The sequence below is a fragment of the Corvus hawaiiensis genome, chromosome 9 (genome assembly GCF_020740725.1).
Source record: "Corvus hawaiiensis isolate bCorHaw1 chromosome 9, bCorHaw1.pri.cur, whole genome shotgun sequence".
In the NCBI taxonomy this organism is placed as follows: Eukaryota; Metazoa; Chordata; class Aves; order Passeriformes; family Corvidae; genus Corvus; species Corvus hawaiiensis.
The window spans coordinates 4,291,320-4,314,838 of NC_063221.1; the positions used below are offsets into that span (position 1 = coordinate 4,291,320).

Below are 23,519 nucleotides of genomic sequence, written 5' to 3' on the forward strand. Positions count from 1 at the left end.
CCTCACCTTTGTCACTACTTTTAAGAAATTCAAGGTAAGAGATGAGATTTCTAACAATTTACTGAGTTTTGTATTGTAAAAAAGCAGAAATTTGAGTACCATTTTTGTACTTCCTTGTCTATCTGATAACACATACATGCAATCAAGCCAACATATAATTGCTACCAACTGAAATAAAAATGAGAACAATTGAAATCTGAGATTTACGTTTCGGATTCTACAGGTCAGACCTATTCTGCACGTCCAACTGATAGCAGGAACTAAAACCAAACCAACACTGATATTTAAAACAGGTTTGTTGAATAAACCTCAGCTCACTTGTGGACATGAGTGAGGAAAAAACACAGTAATTAAAAATACACTTAAAAGTGGGAAGGTATTTTATTGGCCCCAAGTGCTGTCTCAAGTGTTTGAGCCCAAGTAATTCGCCCCAGAAGGGCGGCTGGGACCCACCTGACACATCGAGGAATGTCTGCGCGCGTCCCGTCCCCGCGGTGCTGGTGGCCATGCACTCGTAAAAGCCCTCGTCGGACACGGACACCTGGGCAATGTCCCAGCTCATGCTGGATGATTCTCTGCAGGAGAAAAGGGCACTCATTGAATCCCTCAAGGCACCAAGAGCTACACCTGCTTCGTTTCCTGACTGCAGACACAGGAGAGTATCACAATCATTAAGAGGCAAGACAAACCCTCTGCTGAATCAAACTGGATGTCACTTTATGGATGATACTTTCTCATAAGATTTTGCAGAATGTCCCACTTGCACATCATAAAATAAACCTTTAACAAGCCAACAGTTGTCACACAATACCCAAAGGCAGTGTATTTGCTGTCATTCCCTCAGCTGCTTGTGCTCTGTTGTATTTACCACCTGGGAAGACACATTCCTTGAAACCAGCAAGTTTCTGTGCAGAGCCAATATGTGGTACCAAACCCATGGCTCTTAGCAGCAAAGGCAACAAGGGCTCGTCCTCCCACCTGAGCTTCCCAAACTCACAGGAATCCGGAGAACCACCACAGGTTTTCTCTAGATCCCAGCAAGGCCAAGGCTGCTGGGCAGTGACACCATGTTAGTATCACACACAATGTGAAAGCAAGAAGGAAATAAAAGTGTAGCTACATAGGCTGGTTACGCGTGCTTCAAAACAAACATTCTCAGTTTCTCGTGATTCAAAACCACATTTTATAAATTCCTGGTGCTACAGACACACAGAGGACAACATAAATGAGCAAACCAGTGGTTCTGCAGTGTCCCAGTGCTCCCCATGGCCTGTTGCTATGGCACATAAACAAAACTGATAAGCACCAAAATATCTGTGAGAGCTTTGGCAAGTCATTGCCACATTACAGGAAAACACTACATTAATGACCCCTTTGTTTGTCTGAATAGATTGATTTATCAGCCCTTAAAGGATACAGAAGGAAAAAGAGACTTGGAATATGCATGGCAGTTCAACGCTGTAGCACCCATGAGACAGACAATCCAACCCCACAACAAATGAAAACAGTGTACGGTGACCTTAAATGGCTTCCTACTTGTTCCCTCTTACTTCATACTTACTCTAGATAACCTAGTATCTCATGCATCAAATCTATAACACTTCCCAGTGCAATGCTGGCACACGAACATGGCAGAAACTGCCAGCACTAAAGAATAAGGTGGTGTTTCTTCCAAACGACGAGTGAGAAACTCCTCTATTGATGAGATTGACAGCCAGACTGACAGTCTCACAGAGTCAGACCTGAAACCAGTCAGAATTTACCCGTGAGAATATTACAGTGAAATTCTGCAGCTTCAGTAAAACCCACAGAGAAGGCCAAGAAGATAATCAATAAGAGAAGATGTTCTGGACACAAAAGGAGGATGTTCTTGTTATGGGACATTGAGAGCGTACAAGAAAGAACTTGTGGATAATATGTAGCAACTATACTTTTGCTTGTATAGCTGATTGTTTTATGGTCTGAATGGTCATTGTTTGTTAGACAGCTTTGTCATTGTTTTCTAAGCAGCCAATCTTAAATTAGGCCACAGCCATTGTGAAGAGGTATAAGAATAGCAGTAGAGAAAATTAAAAAAATCTTTCTACCTTTTGACTATGGATTACGACCAGTGTGGCTTTTATGTCTGCCTCGACTACAGCCACATGTGGTGACCCCAAGACATGATTCAAAGAGCCTGCCTGGAGGGCAGGTAGCCTGTGCGGAGAACAGGGGAGACGGGAAGAAGAGTAGCGAGGAGAGAGCGAGCAACCTTTTAAAGGTGAGCCCATTGATAACAAAATGGGAGCAAATACATCCCAGGAGGAAAATTCAATAATTAATATATGGATGTCAATGTTAAAACGACATGGCGTAAAATACGATAAGCTGATATTGCAAAGACTGCTACTTTGGTGCAAAAGTCAAGGGATTGAGATGACACGTGTCAACACTTCCAGTATCCGAACTTGGGAAGCAGTAGGATGGCATATTCTTGACCTTGCTTCCAGAGGAGATGATACTGTTAAAGAATTTATGATGACATGGAGGTTAGTTTTAGACACTTTGAAAGAACTGAAAAAAGAGCAAGACACTGCAGCTGCCCTGGCAGAGGGAACAAACACAGATAATGCTGGTGGGACTGGAAACACTGCAGTGGGAGGGGGTGGCAGGGCACAGGCTGGTGAAGAAAGACCTGTATTGTTTCCAATACCCAAGCCGTGGCGGGCTTTGCCTCCTCTCTTCTCGGATCCTGTTTCTCACTCCACTTCTCCCCCCTGTCCCTACAAACCCCTTTGATCTACCTTTACCACCAGCCAGCAGGGGTGACAGTGATGAAAAAGGTGAAAATGAGAGCGTGCCATCAGCACCCCCACTGCCTGCTGCTGCACCTCCGCTGTCTGCTGCTACTAATCCTTTTGTACAAGGCGCAAAGGAATCTGTGCCAGGGGTTCAAAATGATAGCTTGCTTTATAGACATACCTTAACTTTGCAACCCTTATCTGAAACTCAGGGCATGTGAGATCCTGCTGCTGTTTGGAGAGATATCAGGCTCACAGCTTTGTCTCATAAAAATTTTGAAGCCACAAAAAAACTTAAGATCATTAAGCAATCACCAGAGTCAAAAGAGCCACAAGACTGTAATTTCTGCTTTCCCGGTTATCAGAGGCAGGGGTCAAGCTCCTGATCAGCACGTTCCATTTAACTGGCAAGTATTATCTGAGCTACGCCAACTTGCTGTGACAAAAATGCTGAAATTCATAACAAGTGAAGAGTTAACTCCCTGTGATTTAAAGCAGATTGCTAGAGTGCTTTGCATGCCAGTTCAGTATACTGTGTTTGAGACTGAGTGGAGAGCTTTTTGTAAGGAGACTGCTCTAAATAATACGCAATTGCCAATGGCTGATCCTTCGTTTGGTGCAGGTTTGCCTCAATTAATGGGGTTGCACCCCTTGGACGAGCCTCAGCTGCAGGCTCGCCTGCATCCTTTGATCCTAGCGCAATCCCATGATCATGCTTTGCAGGCTCTGTTTAAAATAGCGAGCATGTCAGCTCCTGGGAAAAGCTACACAACTATCAAACAGCCCTAATGAGACTTTTATAGCCATTTAGACTGCCTTCAGGATGTGATAGAAAAACAAATAGTAGATGCAGACGTAAAAGAAGCTTTGATTTTGCAAATGGCACAAGAAAATGCAAATGAGGAATGTAGGAAAGCTATTGATTTGGTACCTATGAAAAAGCCCTCATTGCATGATATGATTAATGCATGTACAAAAATAGGGACTGCACAACATCAAATGGCTATGCTGAGTCTGTTACTACAGCTGTTGCTGAAGCTATTAAAATGGCACATAACTGCTACAGCTGTGGACAGCCTGGTCATTTTAAATCTCAGTGCACTCACAGAACTCTGTCCTCCAGAGCAACTAACAAAGTTGCCAATAACAAAGTAGCTCCGAGAGCAGTTCTGTGGAATCAATGTGCTAAACCAGGACATTATGCAAAACAATGTAGATCCCGTTTCCAAGCCAATGGGCAGCCTCTCAAAAATCAGGGAAACTGCTGACTGAATGTGAGGGGACAGCGTGTTCAAACATAAATGCTTCCCCAAGAACCGCTGAGCCCAGCACAGGTTTATGTGACAAGCTTGCTGGCGGAACAAAAGGCTCAGCAGGGATGGATGGTTGCACCGCTGACACAGTAATCATAGACTCTCCTGCAGTTCATGAAGTGCCTTTAGATGCACATGGCCCTGTAAGACAAAATTTAGGTGCTTTGCTAATAGGAAGATCCAGTGCTACTTTGCAAAGGATTTTTGTGCATCCAGGAGTAATTGATGCAGACTTTACAGGACAAATATGTGCAATGGTTTCTACACCCACTCCTTCTGCAGTCATACCTGCTCATACTCGAATTGCTCAACTTGTACCTTTCAAGTCTTGTGTTCCCAGGACCGGACTTAAAGAGAGAGGAGACCAAGGCTTTGGTTCTACCGGCATGCCTCAGGTTTTTTGGACTCAACAACTTTCCGAGCAGAGACCACAACTGATTTGCGAGCTAACACTGAAGGGGCCACAGCCACAGACTGTTAAGAGCAAAGGGTTGATTGATATGGGAGCAGATGTCACAGTGATTTCACATCACGACTGGCCAAACTCCTGGCCGGTCACTGCAGTGGGAAATTCAATTGCGGGTCTTGGGGGAATGACACAAAGTTATTTAAGTACATATTTTGTGCTCATAAAAAGTCCAGACAACCAGTTTGCTACAGTTGGCCCACATGCGACTGCTGAGCCTCTAAATTTATGGGGACGTGATGTTTTAGCCACTTGGAGAGTTGCAATTGGCACCAATTTTTAATAGGGGTCATTGTGCAGAAGGGCGGTTGCCAGCCAGTAACACCTCTACGATGGTTAACTGACCATCACGTGCAGCAAGGACAGTGGCCTCTAACACAACAGAAACTCGCCACCCCGAAAAATTTAGTTGATGAGCAGGTATCGCAAGGGCACATAGAGCAATCTGTCAGCCCTTGGAATACTCCTGTATTAGTGATTCAAAAGAAATCAGGCAAATGGAGATTGGTGCATGATCTGAGACGCATTAATGCAGTCATGGAAAGTATGGGTGCACTGCAACCAGGCATGCCATCTCCTACTATGATTCCTGCAACATGGGACATTTTAGTTGTTGATTTGAAAGATTGCTTCTTTACGATTCCCTTACATCCTGATGATAGACCAAAATTTGCATTTTCAGTACCAGCTGTTAACAGTGCTGCACCTGTAAAATGATATCAATGGAAAGTTTTACCACAAGGTATGAAAAACAGTCCAACTATTTGTCAAATGTATGTGGCCCAAGCTCTATCGCCTATTAGAGAACAATTCCCTAACAGTTATTGCTATCACTATATGGATGACATATTGATAGCATCTCCTTGCAAACAGGATTTGCAAAACATACAGCCAGAGCTTTTAAAGGCTCTATACAAATATGGATTGCAGATTGCACCTGAAAAAATCCAAACAGAAGCACCCTGCAAATATTTGGGATTAAAAATACCTGAACGTACCATATGCCCTCAAACTGCTCAATTTGACACTACAGCGCATGCTCTAAATGATGCACAGAAATTGTTAGGAACCATTAATTGGCTGTGTCCCTATTTAAGACTCACCACTGCACAGCTTTCTCCTCTGTTTAATATATTAGCCGGAGACTCAGATTTAAACTCACCAAGATTATCCCTGAAGCTCAACAAGCCTTAGATAAGGTGCAACAAACTATTTCCAATCACCATGTGTACCGTGTGGACCCTGACATTGATATCGTTGTTTTTGTTGTAATTCCAGAATTTCATCCAACAGATATTATTGCACAATGGTCTGATCATTGGTCCCCTGACCCATTGCGTATTCTAAAATGGATGTTTTTATCTCACAAACCTAAAAAACAGTCACTACAATTTTTGAATTGATTATTAACTAAGTAATTATTAAGTGTAGACACCGATGCCTGCAAATTGCTGCCAAAGATCCTGCTGAATTTACTATTCCTATTCAGCAAGATTATTTTGAGTGGTCCTTGGCCAATAGTTCTGCACTGCAGAACGCGCTGCAGAGCTGCACAGAACAAATTGATTACCATTTTCCCACTCATAAGTTACTACAATCACTGAATACTACCCCATTATCAGCAAAACCTAAATTAAGTCGTACTCCTGTAGATGGGTCAGGAAAAACAGGAACAGCAATTGTCACCTGGAAAAATGAGGAGGGATGGCAGACTTTGCAGAGTCAGGGTACTGGATCCGCAAAATTGGTTGAATTAAAAGCACTTACTGTGGCCTTTCATCATTTTAATGACCCTTTTAACCTAATTGTTGACTCAGCTTATGTTGCAGATGTTGTACAACAAGTAAATTGTTGCCTTTTAAAAGAAGTTAATAATGCTGATTTGTTTCTTTTGTTAAAGGCTTTATGGACAGCTGTTTTGCAACGCATGTATCCTTTTTATGTTTTGCGTATTAAAAGCCATACAAACCTACCAGGATTTCTTGCAGAAGGTAATGCTCATGCTGATGCATTAGCTAATCCTGTTTGGGCAGTCCCTCAGACAGATAAACTAGCCCAGGCTAAAGCATCTCATGCCTTTTTTCATCAAAATGCGCACACATTGCGTAAACAGTTTTCGCTAACACCTACAGAAGCTCGTGCTATTGTTAGTGCTTGCCCAGATTGTCATAACTCTAATGGACCTTTACCCTTTGGAGTAAATCCCTGTGGTCTTTTGGCCCTACAGCTTTGGCAGACTGTTGTTACACACATTTCAGATTTTGGTCGTTTTAAATATGTACATGTATCCATTGACACCCTTTCTTCTGTTATATGGGCTTCTGCCCATGCTGGAGAAAAGGCCCATGATGTAATTTTGCACTGGCAGCAAGCCTTGGCTGCTTTAGGCATACCTGCCTGTGTGAAAACTGACAATGGGCCAGCCTAAGCCTCTCAAAGTTAGGAATTTTTTGTCTGTGAGGCATCTCTCAGAAATTTGGTATTCCTCATTCTCCCACTGGTCAGGCTGCCGTTGAACGTGCTCATCACACACTTAAAACTGTTTTAGAAAAACAAAAAGGGAGAATGCAAGGGGAAACCCCACAGTCCAGACTTTTGAAAGCTCTATATACCATAAATCACTTGACCATACTGGCTCATTCAAACAATCCCTCAATTTTAAATCAGTTTTATTCCTTGCAGTGCACCAGTGAAACACATTTGCCTCGAGCTAAAATATGGGTAAGGAATTTGCTTACCAGCCAGTGGGAAGGCCCCTGGGACCTTGTCACTTGGGGACGTGGATACGCTTGTGTTTCCACAGATACTGGACCACGGTGGGTGCCAGCAAGGTGTGTGCGTCCTGATTTGCGGCAGAATATCCCACCGCCTGTTCGGCCAAATCCTGAGGATAACAGCAACACAGGGATGACCTTGGCAGCATAGTTCGAGCTACCTCTGACCAGAGAAAGCGTCTAGCACAGGTGACCAAGGAGGACTGAATCGCACTGTATATCCTTGTGATCAAGGGGTATTGGCTTGCATTGAGATGTACTGGAGTGCAAATGGCAATGAATAACAGAAAAATGCAGGTGCCAATATGGTACTTGTCAGTTTTGCTGAGCTTAGTGCCTGCTATTTCTGCTTGGCCTGTTAGTCAGCCGAGAACCAATGTGTGGGTTACCCTAGCCAATGCGACGGGGCAAGATACTCTGTGCTTAGCCACTGCTACTCCTGACAATCCTTCTCCTACCTGCCTTGTTGGCTTGCCGATAGATGACTGGCCAAAGCCTAGGACAGTTAGCAAGCTTTTACAATCACGCAATCACGCTGATGCTTGGGATCAATGGGTTTCATACCTTCCCCGTGCAATTCTTGAGCTGCAAGAAATAGAGCTTTTAGGATCTGTGAAAATAGGCCTTTGTGTTAAGTTTAATTACTCTGATCAGTCCAAAGTATGGGATGTTTCTCCTCACCAACCCATATTTGCAAATTAAAGTGCCTGGTGCAATTATAGTTCACCACATATTTCACACTCTACTACTGTTCCTCTAGCTTTGCCACCAGGGGTGATTTTTATTTGCGGAGACTGAACATGGGCTGTGATTCCATCACACATCAAGGGAGGTCCTTGCAGCTTAGGATGATTCTCACTGTTAACACCTAACACATCTATGATTTTATAGCATACACCACAGAGGGGAAAACGTAGAATCCATGCGTTTGCCCCTGATTGTGATGACACCACCAAATTTTGGCCATCAGGTACTCGATGGGCTGTTTCCTTCCTTTCTCCACATGTAACAGCTGCTAAAGCATTGGGACTGTTAAACAAGTTAGGATGTTGGTTAGCTTGGCAAACTAACGCCACTTCGCTTGCTTTAGCCGGATTATTAACAGATGTTGGTTCAGTAAGGCACGCTACACTGCAAAATAGAGCTGCTATTGATACTCTGTTGCTAGCACATGGACATAGATGTGAAGATTTTGATGAAATGTGTTGTATGAATTTGTCTGATCATTCAAAATCTATTCATGCCCACATTAAGGAATTACAAACAAGTGTGTCAAAATTGCGTGAAGAATCAGAATCTGATTGGCTCAATAGTTTGTTTGGCAATTGGCAAATTGCAAGATGGGTCAAAAATCTGCTCAAAATCTGATACCTGATCCTATTGGTTATTTTTTTGCATCCTGCTCATGGTGCCATGTCTATTTGCCTTTTTTGCAAAGGGCCCTGCAAAAGTCAATAACCACTGCCTTTGTAATACAAAAACAAAGAGGGGGATCTGAGGAGATTGACAGCCAGACTGACAGTCTCACAGAGTCAGACCTGAAACCAGTCAGAATTTACCCGTGAGAATATTACAGTGAAATTCTGCAGCTTCAGTAAAACCCACAGAGAAGGCCAAGAAGATAATCAATGAGAGAAGATGTTCTGGACACGAGGGGAGGATGTTCTTGTTATGGGACATTGAGAGTGTACAAGAAAGAACTTGTGGATAATATGTAGCAACTATACTTTTGCTTGTATAGCTGATTGTTTTATGGTCTGAATGGTCACTGTTTGTTAGACAGCCTTGTCATTGTTTGCTAAGCAGCCAATCTTAAATTAGGCCACAGCCATTGTGAAGAGGTATAAGAATAGCAGTAGAGAAAATAAAGAATCTTTCTACCTTTCGACTATGGATTATGACTAGTGTGGCTTTTATGTCTGCCCTGACAACAGCCACACTATTTCATGGAAAGTATGTTAAAACTGAGGTTAGGGAATCCTGTTCTGCTTCCTTCTTGACTCATGCTATACACCAGATGTCAAACATGGAAGCCTTGAGAACAGAAGCACAAAGGGAAACATGTCCAGGGGTGGAACAGCTCGGCAAAACAAAGACCTGTGGCGGGCTATCAAAAAAAAAATTTAAAAATCAAACCAACACTGGCAGCAAGGACTAACACACAGCTTGGGGCATCTGCTGCACATGTGGGCACTGGGTAAGGAGGTGTAACTGCACACAAGTCACAGCACGTGTCATGGGATAACTCAGCACCTTCCAGCACCACCATTACCTACCAAATTCATTCTACTGCATATGCAATCTGCTGATTGAGCTCTTTGTCTGGGCACCTGGGGAACTATAATCATTGAAACTCCAAAGCCCAGATGACCCCCTGGTTCTCAGTTACTGCAGACCTCACGGTGGTGCTCGGGTTGTATCTGACCTCACCTCCTGGACACTCCCCACCACCCCACTCAAGAACCAGCTGGGAACTCACCAGCACCTCACTGTGGCTCACAGGGAGAAATGAAACCTATAACTTCACTTTTTAGCACATGGTTTGGAGGGATATATTCTGCATGGTTTACTGGACTTGAATACCAACCACAAACATCAGTGGATTATGAATCATTTTTTAAATTATCATAATTGTTATTTTGATTAACTACAGGAATTGCCTTTCTTGTCAGAATTTTATGTCTTACTTTTGCTAATTCTAATCCCTGCAGGACTGGTGAGATCAGCTATTTATAGTACAGAATGGATTGTAAAGACACTTTAGTGCTCCATTCCCACTGATTCCCCACTGGAATGAGGTGCTCAACTACTTCTCTTGTCCTGCTGTATCAGACTGGTCAAAAATGCACTGGGATATTAAGCAAAATCCAAATTTTCTTACTACACTACTATAGGATGCAGAAAGGTAGGAAAAAAGCTGTTACCATTCTACAAAAATTTCTTTTTCCTAACATGTTACTCTTTTAAAATTAGGAATTATTATTGCAGCTGATAGTACCTCTGGAACCAAAGTAAAAACAATATTTGAATTTCAAAGTCTCTCCTCCTCAGGAACCCCGAACCTGTAGTATTCTAAGGGTATTTTCACATAGACAACTGTCACAATAGAAATATGATATTCAACTCGTAAACCATTTAGGTTTTGAAATAAATATTAAAACAGTTGAGTAAAGACATCTCAACACCAAAACAAAACTCATTCAATGCAGAGGAATACTAGAGCTCAAACCTGCACTGAACTACTAAGCTGGACAAACCCTGCCTGGAACTTCACTACAAATAAGAGGCAAACAAGCCAAGCTGAATTAGATCCTATTTAACTGTGACCAACAATATCTGGCTTGAGACGTGTTTTGTTAAATTAACTTGGATGATGAGTTCATTCATCTGCTCTGTAACAGGAAAAAGAAAAATGCAGCCGAATCAGCGGTGCTGGATGTGTGAAGAACAAGGAGAAGCGTGGGGTTTGATACCTAAGGGATGGAAAACATTACACAGCAGCCCAAGTAGGTGCTGTGCTGGGGCTGACAATGTCTCAGCAGCACCTCATTAAAAACCAAACCACACCAAAGCTGCAGCACTTCACACTGCCAGCAGTGCACAAGGGAGCTGCAGGATGCAGTCACTTGGGTATGCTGTACCTGCTGGGGAATGCAGAGTTCAGTCTTCAGTCTGCTCCTGAGGTGCTTTGGGCTGCACAGGAGGCTGCTGACACTGTTTACTAGTATACACTTCCCTTTTGATTTTGACAAACAGAATTAAAAGGGGCACTTTATGAGTATTTTAACTAATTTACCTTTTTTCAAATTATTCTTCTCTCACCCTACACAGAAAGAGCACACAATTCTTTTTCTATACAGAAATGTGAAGAACCGTCTGGTATATCCCACATAAATTTTCCTATTTTGAGAGATTTTCTGAAGATGAAAGTTTCTAGGGCAGGTCATAGGACATACTTCTAGGGCATCCAGGAAAGGCATTAAAAATCAAACAAATTAATGTATGCCCCATCCTCTATGTATCCCTGGGGCCAGAGTGAGGGGTGCATTTCATAAACAAAGCTAGTTACCAATTTTGCGTAATTTTTAACAACATAAATTAAAACCATTTGCCTTCTAGACTTTTAGTTTGTCATAATTTCAGAGTACACAGCTGAGGGGAATTTTGGCCAGAACCTTATAAATCCCATCACATGTACAGAGTGTACACCCTCCTCAATATATCATATAGATATATCTATATATAGTATCAATATCTCCATAAAATACAGCCTCTCTTATGAATAGCACCAAAAATAACAGACTGGAAGTAGCAGGATGTAGGCAGCACATAGCAGTAAATAATAACAGAAATCATGAGCTATAAACAGGAAATAAAGCACCATTGTGAAAAAAGGTCACTACTTACTTGAAGAACTGATCTACTCCCAGTTTTACGCCATCTTTAGTAAAACGCTGAGTAAAAGGTATAAGGCTTTCAACATGGCAAGGAACAGAGCCTGGCTGTAAATAATATCCTGGAGTCTTCATGGGCATTGTAACTTTGGGGGCATCTGAAGAAAGGAAACATTCCCCAGAAAGTATATTAACAGCTACTAACACACATCTTATCCTTTCCTTTTATTAAAAGGAAGCTAAATTTCTGATAAAGCTCCACTTAGTAGGTATTGACCATCATGAACTAGAGACAGAACTTTGGAAGGAAACAGCACAGGAAGTACTTGCATAAGTTACAAAAGCATACAAGATCTCAATTTTAATTGATTCAGATGAGACAAATGCACAGTCAATTCAAGTTAAAGTCTCTTACCAGGAATAATACTGGAAAACGAAACACTTGAAACTCTCTGAAAAAGATAACCATCCTTGTCATAGCCTGTTATTTTAACAAAAAAAGCTTCATCTGGTGGAATGAAGTCAGAAATATTCCATAGTCCATAGGGCTTTCTATCAGGATAGTATTTCACAGGCAAGGTCTTAAGGAGTTCCCCTGTAATACTCAGAAGTTCCAGTCGGTCTACTCTAGCTGGAAGCAGGATCCCTGTGGTATTCAGCAGCACGAAGGTAGGAATCCCTAGAAAAACAAAACCACACTATTTTAAGTGCTAAAGAAAACAGATAATTAAAACATGAAAGATTAAATTCCATCTGCATGGCTCACTACCCCATGAATGCAGCATTCAGCTCCAGCCCTTACCTACTGAGTAGGGAAAGGCTAAATTGTGCTGAGCTGTGTTCTGCTTATTAGCTGTGAGTAGACCCAGCTGGGGAGAGTTTAAATTACTGATTTCCAAAAGGTGTTTCTGAAATAGCAGCTTCCTTATTAACTCCTCACCATGCCCCAGGGCTAAGGCCTTTTTCTGATGCTCCAAAAATAACAGAAACAGCACTGCAATTTTGAAGCATAGTTAAAAATATTTATATTTATGTCACACAGATACAAAGCCCCCCCAGGAACCAACCAACAGCATCCCCAGAGTTACCACAAAGCTCATCATAGAGCTGTACTCAATTTTGGAGGCTAGAAGCTATTTAACATGGACTAAAGTGGAAACAAACCTTGCACTGGCCTGCTGGATGCTTTTTTAAAGTCTAAGGTGGGCTTCCTGGAGAAGCCAGCTCGGAAGTCGATGGTGCTGAGCCCCGTGATGCGCACAGAGTGCCTCCCGCTGCTCGAGGTCTGCAAAACAGCCAGCACATGGAATCAGCAGTGCAGGGACCGCACAGAGTGTGAGCCAGCCACTGAGCTCAGGGACAGACTCCAGCATGGCTAACAGCAGCACATAGAGGAGCCTCATGGCTAAAGTTCTAAGGAAAAGCACCTTGAGTAAAGCTTTGCTTACACGTCCTGGGCCCTAAAATTGTCGTGTCAGCAAAGAGAGCCAGTTTGTCCTGGAAGTAAATCACAACACCAACAAATCAACAACTCCTTGCCACGTGCTAGTGCCTGCAAAGGCAGTGATCTGGCAGTTAGGACCTTACTGTTACAAATTCTACTAGAAAATGGTGAGTGAATCAGAACTCAACAGAAAAATCTATGCATTAAAAGTGCTTCTCTTCCCCAGCCAAAGGCACAGCTGGAAAGCAGAGGGTGCACAGGTACCTCTCCCCTCTGGTCTGTACCTTTGTACCCTCACCTTGTCATTCTGCTTCAACCACCAAAAAACAAATCAGAACCACCCCCACCCATCCATCACCCTTGAACAGCCTGAGCTTCAGGTTCTGGAGAAAGCTTTGGTCTTTCATCTTAAATAAGACAAAGTAATTATGAGTTACTTCCTATGTTTCTATGCAGAGAAAGAAAGGTCAACTGCTACTTCCCAAAGGTGCAGAGGAACCCATGGCTTTTCCTCCTCACCTACTTCCACACTCTTCCAGTGTCTGGAAGGTTCCATTGAACTTTCCCTGGAGTTTTACCTGGTCCATTCTCAAATTCCTGCAGCCCTCTGGAAGAGAGGTTACTCCAGAGAACCCCTCTGCCACCACTGCATGAGAGTATCAAATTAAACAGTTGTTTCTTATAACTAACAGCCTTGGGACAGGCTTTAGACACCATGACAAATCGATGCCTATCTGATTAAAACAACATATTTCCTTCTATTTGGTTAACCTTTCACTCCAGAAATAGCACCACTAAAGCCTTTTTTACATAAGCCAGCTGTTAACAATACAAAGAAATATTTAATTGTGCCAAACAACTCAAGGTATCAAGCCTTAATTGGCAGTTAAAATTTCATTAGATAAACTCAGTGATAAAGTTCTGTTTTTATAGTTTGGTGCATCTGTATAAGGAGCTTATGGTGTGAATAAAATTTTCACAAAGCTTAAGTCATAAAATCTTTGTGTTAAATAAGCCAAGCCAGTGACTAAAGCCAAGTAAACAATCCACAGAAAAATATACCGGGAAATCATTTCTCTTTATGAAGTACTCAGACCTTTGGATATTTGTGAGTTTTAAGGCCAAAATAACCTTATAAAATTTTACCATTTCCTAATATAAATAAATACATCTCTCACTGTCGTGTCTAGGATCTGGGGGTCTCTAGGCAAACACCAGGAATTAGCCTTATCACACAGGACTGCTTTCCAACTGTTATCTTTAGGTCTCTTCTCATTATTTCTAGTTGAACATGGATTACAGAGACTGTACATTAGTGTTTCCCCTCCCAGGCTGGATGAGTATCATCAAAAGAGCAAATACAGATTTGTGACAGATGCTTTCCTGTCTTGCAAACAACATCAAAAAACTGCCCAAAATACAGGTATCATGAAGAAATGCATGACCTGGCTTGCTCATAAAAGTTAGATTAAAATATTTCAACTACATATTCAAGAGATGCTCTTCATTTTTAAATACATCCATTTGAATGTGTTATTCATGCTCTCCACAGAGCTGAAGACAGCATTATTCTGAGCTTAGAAAAAAAGCCAAAAAACCCTCCCAACCCCCCAAAAACTCTCAGGCCCTGCCTGCAGGAGCAGCCTGATGGCTTGGCAGGGCTGCTGTCCTGCTGCCAGGAGTGCATGCCACCAGTGGCAGCCTGGGCATGGGGGACTGTTGGCTCTCCTCCCCAGCAGTTCCTGCAGCCCAGCACTCAGGTGCTGGCCCACACCAGTGGCTCAGCTCACATCACACAGCCAGGAGCACACAGGGCTCTTCCTGCACTGTCCCTCTGGGCTGCAGGGCACTGCATGTTTGCTGCACTGATCCCTCACCCTAAAAGTCTCCAACAAGTGACAGAAGTGAATCCTAAGGCACTGACTGTAGGAAAAGGTCTCAGGACCCAGTGTGGCTCATGTTACCATATCCAGCAGGACCCAAACCTTTTTCTTTTTCATTTTTAACAGCCTACCAGGTTGTCTCTGTACTGGAGTTTTCAGCACTTTTGGTGATAGGATCATGGAATTGGAAGGAACATTAAAAGGTCACCCAGTGCCAACCCCTGCCATGGGCAGGGACACCTTCCACTATCCCAGGTTGCTCCAAGCCCTGTCCAGCCTGGCCTTGGACACTTCAGGGGCAGCCACAGCTTCTCTTGGCACCCTGTGCCAGGGCCTCCCCACCCTCACAGGGAACAATTCCTTCCCACGAGCCCCATCCAGCCCTGCCCTCTGGCAGTTTAAAACCTTTCCCTCTTGTCCCATCACTATCTGCCCATATAAAAAGTCCCTGTCCCTCTTTTTGATAAGCCCCCCGTCCTAGGCAGACATTCAAACAATTCTCCCCTGAGCTGCTGAGCTCAACATGCTTTTGTAGCTGCAGTTCTGCAGCAGGATCAACAGCTTCCCCCAGGGATGTATGTGAATTAATGATCCTTTTCAAAACACCTCTGTGCTTAGAGTAGGGACAATGCACAGCAGGATCCATTCAGCACTGCCTATAAAGTGCCTCACCCGGGTGCCTTCCCCTCCAAAAATGACTATAGAGTATTTACACTGCTACCATAGAACAGTTCAGTCAGAAGGGATCCACACCAGTAGGCTTGTTTCCACATCTATTTAGGAAAGCTGAGATCATACAGCTTTACCTACATAAAGAGGTATACAACAATATTAAATACAAGATCACAGGACATTTACTGTAACACAGTAAAACAGCTGTGAGTATCTATGATAAATAACATAATAAATCATTATACAACCCCCTTATATGCTACAGGACAATCATACATGGGTTCTGCAATAACTTTACCTTGATTGTCCATGTTCCAGGCTCTGGATCTTTGACATTTACTACCTTCGCAGAGTTGTGGATATTTAGCAATTCGTTCAGTCCTGATCCCTTACTGAGCTGCTTGCCTGAAAAAACAGAAACAGGAAGTAAATACAGGATGGAGTAAACACAGTATTGCTTAAAAAAAACAGAGAGTAAATACAATGTTGTTGTTTTGTACCAACGTATTTCTGATACTTGACTTACTACTTAGCAGTCAATGACATTTACAACAGCCAAAATTCCCTATAATTCTTTGACAGAATACTGAAAACTTTCATTTATATGTGGGCGGTTGTGTGCAGGAATTGGGTCTCTAGAGAGGGATTTTGCGTCCTCAAGGCTGACCCTGAAGAACCGTCAGCCCTAAAACTCAGCTGGCTCTTTCACAGCACTAAAGGGAAAGAGGAAGTGGAGACTGGGATGTCCCAGTGCCCATTTTCAAAACCTATTAGACATGCCTTGAGTAATTGCAGTGAAACCCCGTGGATTTAGATGCATGGAGCTGATCTATGAGAAAGGGGTCACAGCTTCAGCAAAGCCTGACACTTGCACCCAGGACTGTGTGTTGGCATGGCTGGAATACAGACACTGAGCAAATCTCTTTCCTGTAAACAAGAATGCCTCAGTGCAGGACAGACCAGACCACATTGCAGGGAACCCATCCTGGGCATAAAATATTTCCAAGATATTAAAACTTAAGCTACATCCTCAGGCAAAAGGCATTCAGAGAATACAAAATATGATTTGAATTTATTTCTGGAGTGCTGTTCCAAGTTCCTAAGGCATCAACATAGTAATAGACAATAGATTTGTTTAAAATAGCTTCAATTACAAATTAGCTCCAAACCTGTCATGGCATTTCCCATCACACACTGCTCAGCTGGAGATGGGCAGAGGAGACAGGTTTGGTTCTGAATGTTCTCACAGCTCAAAAAAGCCAGACCATGGTTGAACTCTCCTCACATAAAACCATCGTGTACAACCCTTAAATGATGGTTCAGGGAATACATAAAGAGATGAAAGGCAAAAGTGCCCAGCAATTCAGAATGCAAGGACAAACAGTAACAAAGAAGATGGAGGTGAGATGAAGTGGACAGAATAAGGAAGTTTTCCAGCGTCCTCCAAGTGAAAAAAAAACATAGAATATTAGGGGAAAAAATGAAATATCAGAAGAGATTTTTCCTTCTCGTTTTTCACTATCACAAAAGAAAGTATAAAGTACTTCACCTAAAGGATTATGAATCTCAATTGCTGGTGAAGGACCACTCAAGGACACTGTAACTTCCTTCAGACTGGGATCAAAAGGGATCTGCCAAGTATTTACAGCCATGGACAGATGGTCTGTAGACAAGAGATGCACTTTGGAGGCTTGAACTGCTTCTTCAACCCATTTTAACACCTAGAAGAGAAAAGAACAGTTGTTACTATACTGTCAGCAGTACTGGCTGTTGAAACAGTTTCTGATAAAATGCTTGTCTCTACTGTCTTGTAGAGATTCTGTATTAATTTATTTTTAAAATGTGAATACTTAAAGGAAATGAAATTTTGACAGAAGATACTGGCAAAGCCATGGTCAGCATGGTGTTTAAAGGAGTACACTAGCACACCTGGATACATCTCTACACAACCACAGGTCCTTTAAAAAGGAATTAGGGATACAAACCTATGGACATTTCTAGTCATCAATTTTGAGTTGCATGAAGCAACAAGGAAAATTTCCTCATCCAGATGTACCAAGTAATTGCTATCTGTGGACTTTTCCAGGGTTTTTTTCCCCTAAAACACCTAATACAAATTACTGTTAGGCACAGCACAGAGATGGGACTAGAGGGGAACACGGCTTTGGAAGGTATGTCCCTGCAGGACATGGAGGCTCCCACGCCAGGGACAGGACAGCAGCCCATGGGAGAGACCACAGTGAAGGAGAGGAAAGGTGTGAGGAGGAAGAGCAGCCAAGAGAAACCCTTGTGTGCTGACCACAATTCCTGGTGGCACTGGAGAAGGGAGGAGGAACTGGGGGAGAAGTTGAGGTGGGCAAGTGGAGGCAAAGGTGTTCCTACTTGTCTTTGCTTCCCACTGCCTGAAGGAATAATTAAATATCTATTTTAATTGGCAACAAATTAATTTCCCTTAAGTCAACTTAGTCTTGCCCTCAACAACAACTGGTGATTTCCCTGTTTTTATCTCAACCCAGAAGCTTCCTCAACCCATTCCTCCTCTGCATGGGGTAAGTGCCTGAGAGGGAGCTTGACAATCAGCCAAGAGAAACCCACCACAACCAATCCAACCTCCCCAGAAACATACCTGGTTTGTCAAACTATATGATTTTGCATCACCTCTGTACATCACAGAGCTGCAGCATATTTTTTAAATCCTACTGAAGCAATATTGGCTTTGTATAACACTGTGAATGTGACTCTCAGTAATACTGAACCGTGATCTTAAGTTGCAGTTGACTACGGTGGCATTGAGAAACATCTTGTAAAGGAGAACCATCTTCTGATTATGTCAGTTCAAAACTTGGAAACCAACAATAAACTAACCTGGATGTGTTACCCATCAGTACTGGGGGTCTCTGGGGCAAGTCCTTCAACCTAGGACCCAATTCAACACACTGCTCAAAAGAACCTCATTCCCCTGGTTCATTGGGCATAACTTACCTACTTTATCCATGAAAAAATGGAAATATGCTATAGGTTTGTGTGTGAGATGACTTTGTGATAGAAACTAGATTCCAGTGTACTTGTTCTCATACGTTACAGTATTAATGCCCAGCAACCTTTGTGCTAAGATGAAATAAGTTTAAATAAGTGAAGGGTGTCATTGAAAACACATTTGAAATGGTGGAGGCAGGTTTTCATCAATGATTCCCCCTCCACTCTAAGGAATGCCCCACCTGAGTCGTGCTGAGTGCTCCCAGCACAGGGTGAGACCGCACTGACCAGGTGTCCCCTCCCCAAGGGTGTGCATGAGTGAGGTGCTTGGGCGTGTTTGCAAAAGAACATACCCAAAAAATCACAGTAAAATTGCCTGTGCTGCTCAAAGCCCTGCAGTAACGTGGCCCAAGAGAGAACTGGGGTTTGTGCAACAGCTGGTGACACCAGCTAGGGAGCAACTTGTGTTTGCTTTAGACAAGCCTGGAACAGGAATCACAAGGCTTCAAAAAGATCCAACTCATTTAGGTTCTACTTTACAAATTACACATCTGGGTCCAAATATGCTTCCAAAGGAATTTCAATGTTCTACTCAGAGTGAGATGAGCATGACACTTTTTTGTATGACGTATATGGCAAAGTTCCCATTTAATTCTAGGATCTCACCTCCACAGGTAAGTTTTTAAATGGATTGTAAAATTCAATGAACCCATAGGAACTTCAGTTTCTGAGTTTTTCAAGATCAAAACTGAAAATGGAAGGAACAGAGTGACCCAGCTGTCTGCAGTCTGGCAGCAGCTTGCTTGTATAAGTTCAATAGGCAATTCTGGGAGATCCATTTCCCAACCCTGTCATTCCAAAGAGGTTTGCAATACTGCTGTAACACTGGTTTGGAAGTAGGTTTTTTCTCCTCTGGGACCTTTACAGAAAGCCCCCCAAACAACAGCAGCTTTTGTTGTTCTGCCAAAATGTGACGTGACGAATATTATTAGAGGGGGAAGGGCAAATACAGCAATGATTTATAACATTTCCCTGGAAAATTTGCTCTTGCAACCTGCCCTGCTGTCAGGTCATTTCTTGGAATGCATACTGAAACCTGCAAAATCTGTGGAGCACGGTCTCTATTCCCATTTGTTTATTCTGGGACTCAAGAATATTTCTCAAGCAGTCAAAGCAACAGGATTTCAGGTTAACTGTTTCATTGCTTGAGTAAATTTGGGTTCATACTTATACCCAAAGAGGAAAAATATTCTAGTAATGTTTTTAAATGCACATCAAAAAATGTAACTGAGACAGTGCATGAGAAAATAATACTGTAAAAATAAAACATAAATTATATATGTAACTATAACATGTATGAAAACCACACGACTGAAGTTCTGGTGTTGGATCTCAAGCTCTTCAAAGTTAGGAACCACAAGAACTAAGCCTGCCTGCTTTCAACTGCCTTTCAAAAGCTGTTCTGCAGTTGCTTTATGACAGACCTTAGATACATGATCATGGTTTATTTTTTCCAGAGATTCCAAATTCCATAGAAACCAGAGAAAGACCAGCTGTAACTATTTGTTTTTCCCTGCTTTGTTTGGCATTCACTATACATTATGTATCTTCAGAATAGAAGCATTCAGCTGCCTTTCCCATGAAACCACTCCTCCTTTTTCTATGAAAATGGATAATGCCTGCCTGGGACGAGGGAGAACAGAAGGCAAGAGACAGGGATGTGCAAGAAACCTTCATTTTAAACTGCAATTTTGAACTTTTGACTTTGTCACCTGCATTGTATCCTTGAAAAGGCGTGAAGGGGCCTTTTACATCTTTAACTGAGCGAAACAAGATTTCAAATTGCTTTCTCTGCAGCATCATCCAAATACACACTGGTCACACACAGCAGGGACCTGTAACACCAACCTGAGCTGTGCTGGCATAACCCTTGGGTTGCCATCCCCTGGGAGGACTAAGAGCCAGCAGAAATGGGATGCTCTCCAGTGGGTTTTAGGGACCTCTGTTCACAGCAGAGCACTCTTGAGTGAACACCACCAGACCCTTTACCTGTGATCTTACAGACAATACCCTTCAGCACCTTCCCCACAACAACCCCTTTTGCACCATCCCCTCTAAATGCTCTGCCACCAGTCTTGTCTTCAGTCCCCCCTCAATGTCGTCTCATCCACTGCATCGCGTTCATTCACAGGCTTCTCACCCAATCCCAAACTCTCTTTTTTTCCCCATATAGGTTCATCCAGCTTTCAAGTCACTCAACAACACCCCCTTCTTCCATCAAAGTCAAAGCTGTGCCTCGACATCATTCTCAGTTCTCCTCCCATCAATGTTCTGTATACGGAAGATCCAATTCTACTTATTTTAAAAATCAGGAAGAAAGATGTATTTTTAAGGAGTCTAAGGATAATTTTCCCTTCTTACAGAAAGGTCAGAATAAGAAAAATCAAGTGCTCCAACACTAAAAGAAATGGAAAAAGACCACTCACCAGCTCAGTCCTCGTGAACTCCCAGCTCTATCCACACTGATCAGTCCAGTTCATCAGACACAGGAATGACTCATTTTTGCCACAATCAATCAAAATGACCTGGAGACATAACCTGAACTGCCAGTGACTAATAAATCTCCACTATTTTCCACAGCACCACATTCACACTCTGCTGATCATCACAGTTCATCTCAACACCCACTCTGGCATCAGTACAAACCTGTGGGCATCACAACCCTTTAGAGGAATTTCCTTACAGTAGGGTAATTAGGTGTGGTGTAATGTAACTTCAGTTCAAGTCAAAATTAGTACCTTCTGGAAATTGGACACAGTTATGAAAATAGAGAATCTGCTCCTAACAGGGAATTTAACTCATGTTTGATGCATATTCTCGATGCCGTGAGAATAGAACCTGAGGGAGCAGCTGGAGCTGGGTCAGGGAGGGTCAGGCTGGAGATCAAGGAAAAGGTTCTTCCCCCAGAGGCTGCTGGGGCACTGACCAGGCTCTCCAGGGAATGGGCACGGCCCCAAGGCTGCCAGAGCTCCAGGAGTGTTTGGACACCGCTCCCAGGGATGCACAGGGTGGGACTGTTGGGGTGCCTGTGCAGGGCCAGGGGTTGGACTCAATCCTTGCAGCTCCCCTCCAGCTCAGGATATTCTGAGATTCATTTAAATTTCAAGCAATTGTTGCAAATTAAGCCCTGAGTCTACAAAAGCAACCAGAGAAATCTCACCCTAAAGAAACACATTTCAAAACCAGGACTTCAGTGCTTTGATAAAGCACTTTGATAAAGGCTTTCCAAGACACTGGGGACAAAGTTTCAGAATATTACAACCTTATAATGGTTTGTGTTGGAAGGTACATTAAAACTCATCTTGTCTCACACCCCTGCCATAGGCAGGAACACCTTCACTAGTCCAGGTTGTTCAGAGCCCCAACACAGGCCTTGACCACTCCCAGAGATGGGGCCTTGATACCCTAACTACATAAATGCTCTCATTTATCTAATGCACAGTAATCACAGTGAGTTTGTAAAAATAGGACCTTCACCCCAGACTCTTAGATGAGCTACCTTCAGCAGGTAAGTGGAGATACTTATGCATTTCATGCTTTGCTGGACTGAACCCAACACAACTTTGTCAAGCACCAATAATTTTGTGCAAGTTAATTGTAGTATTTGAAATCAGAAGATGTTTTTCACAAGTAAAAAAAAGGCACGAAATTTTCAGTGTTGCCCGTACACAAGCACTGGATGTGTATCAAGTACTGTTTTGCTGTGTTTCCTTATATCTAGCTTAGAATATTGCTTCATTCTGCACTTAATGCTCAAAGGGCAAGAACAAGAGGTATAGTTTGAAACTTTATACACTAAAAATAGCTTTGTTTGGGTTTTTGGGGGGTAGAATAATCAAAATGTTTTAACAAAACAAGGCATTGATTTGGCAGGGTACTCGGCAGGGACTTTGTAGCTGTTCCCTAATCCCCAATCCAGCACTGGCTGTCTCTGGGCCCACAACGGTGAGTGTGCTTCAGCATTTATAAACTGCATTCTTTACACATCATCGACTCCTCAGAGAAAAAGGAGGGCAAGTGTGATTGTTTGATTGCTGCTGAATCCTGCCTGAGGGCTACCCCATAAACAGCTGATCAGATCTCTTCGAGATGTCCTGTTTGTTGGCATCTACCCACTGGTGGAAATGCTTCTTGGAATCAATGCTGATCCAGAACTGAAACCGCAGAGAAGGTTTTATTGGGGATGGCAGCAATTTGGTCAACTCATTTTCATAGTCACTTGGCCCAGACACAGATTTATGTAAGGTCAATAATCACTAAAATTGCAGAGTCTTTTGGGTTCGGTTTTAACACAAATTGTTCAGCAGTTATTGTGGAAGACTTCTGAAAGTGATTTAGGGTTTGGTTTTTTTCCACCTTAGGCAATCTCTCACACTGCTTAAGCATCTCTTTCCAGTGGCCACAGGCTGTATTTTTCCCTCCCTCTCAGAAAAACCCTGCAAAAATATCACCTACTGATTTCGCCCTTGGCTCTTGTGCAGAGGTGAGGCCCTGGTACAGGCTGACCAGAGAGGCTGTGGCTTCCCCATCCCTGGAAGTGTCCAAGGCCAGGTTGGACAGGGCTTGGAGCAACCTGGGATAGTGGAATGTGCCCCTGCCCATGGCAGGGGATGGGGAATGAGATGATCTTCAAGATATCTTGCAACCCAGGAGTCATTTTATGACTCTACAATTTTAGGATTATTTACTCAAAAGAAATGTTGAGATAAAGCTGGGAGGGGGTGAAAGTGGCTACTGAAACCCCCTGCTTAAAACCT

General features: G+C 42.8%; 1 protein-coding gene across 5 annotated transcripts in view; it reads right to left on the minus strand.

The window, feature by feature from the left end:
- HMCN1 (hemicentin 1) overlaps window positions 1-23,519 on the minus strand; it is a 180,605-nt gene that overhangs the window by 120,156 nt on the left and 36,930 nt on the right. For all 5 annotated transcript variants that reach the window (XM_048312736.1, XM_048312737.1, XM_048312735.1 and 2 more), the window contains exons 5-10: window positions 17,276-17,447; window positions 16,025-16,131; window positions 12,892-13,012; window positions 12,143-12,406; window positions 11,741-11,885; window positions 454-575 (exon numbers count right to left, since the gene is read on the minus strand). In XM_048312736.1, the coding sequence (XP_048168693.1) occupies window positions 454-575; window positions 11,741-11,885; window positions 12,143-12,406; window positions 12,892-13,012; window positions 16,025-16,131; window positions 17,276-17,447 (931 nt within the window). The remainder of the gene's footprint in view (window positions 1-453; window positions 576-11,740; window positions 11,886-12,142; window positions 12,407-12,891; window positions 13,013-16,024; window positions 16,132-17,275; window positions 17,448-23,519) is intronic.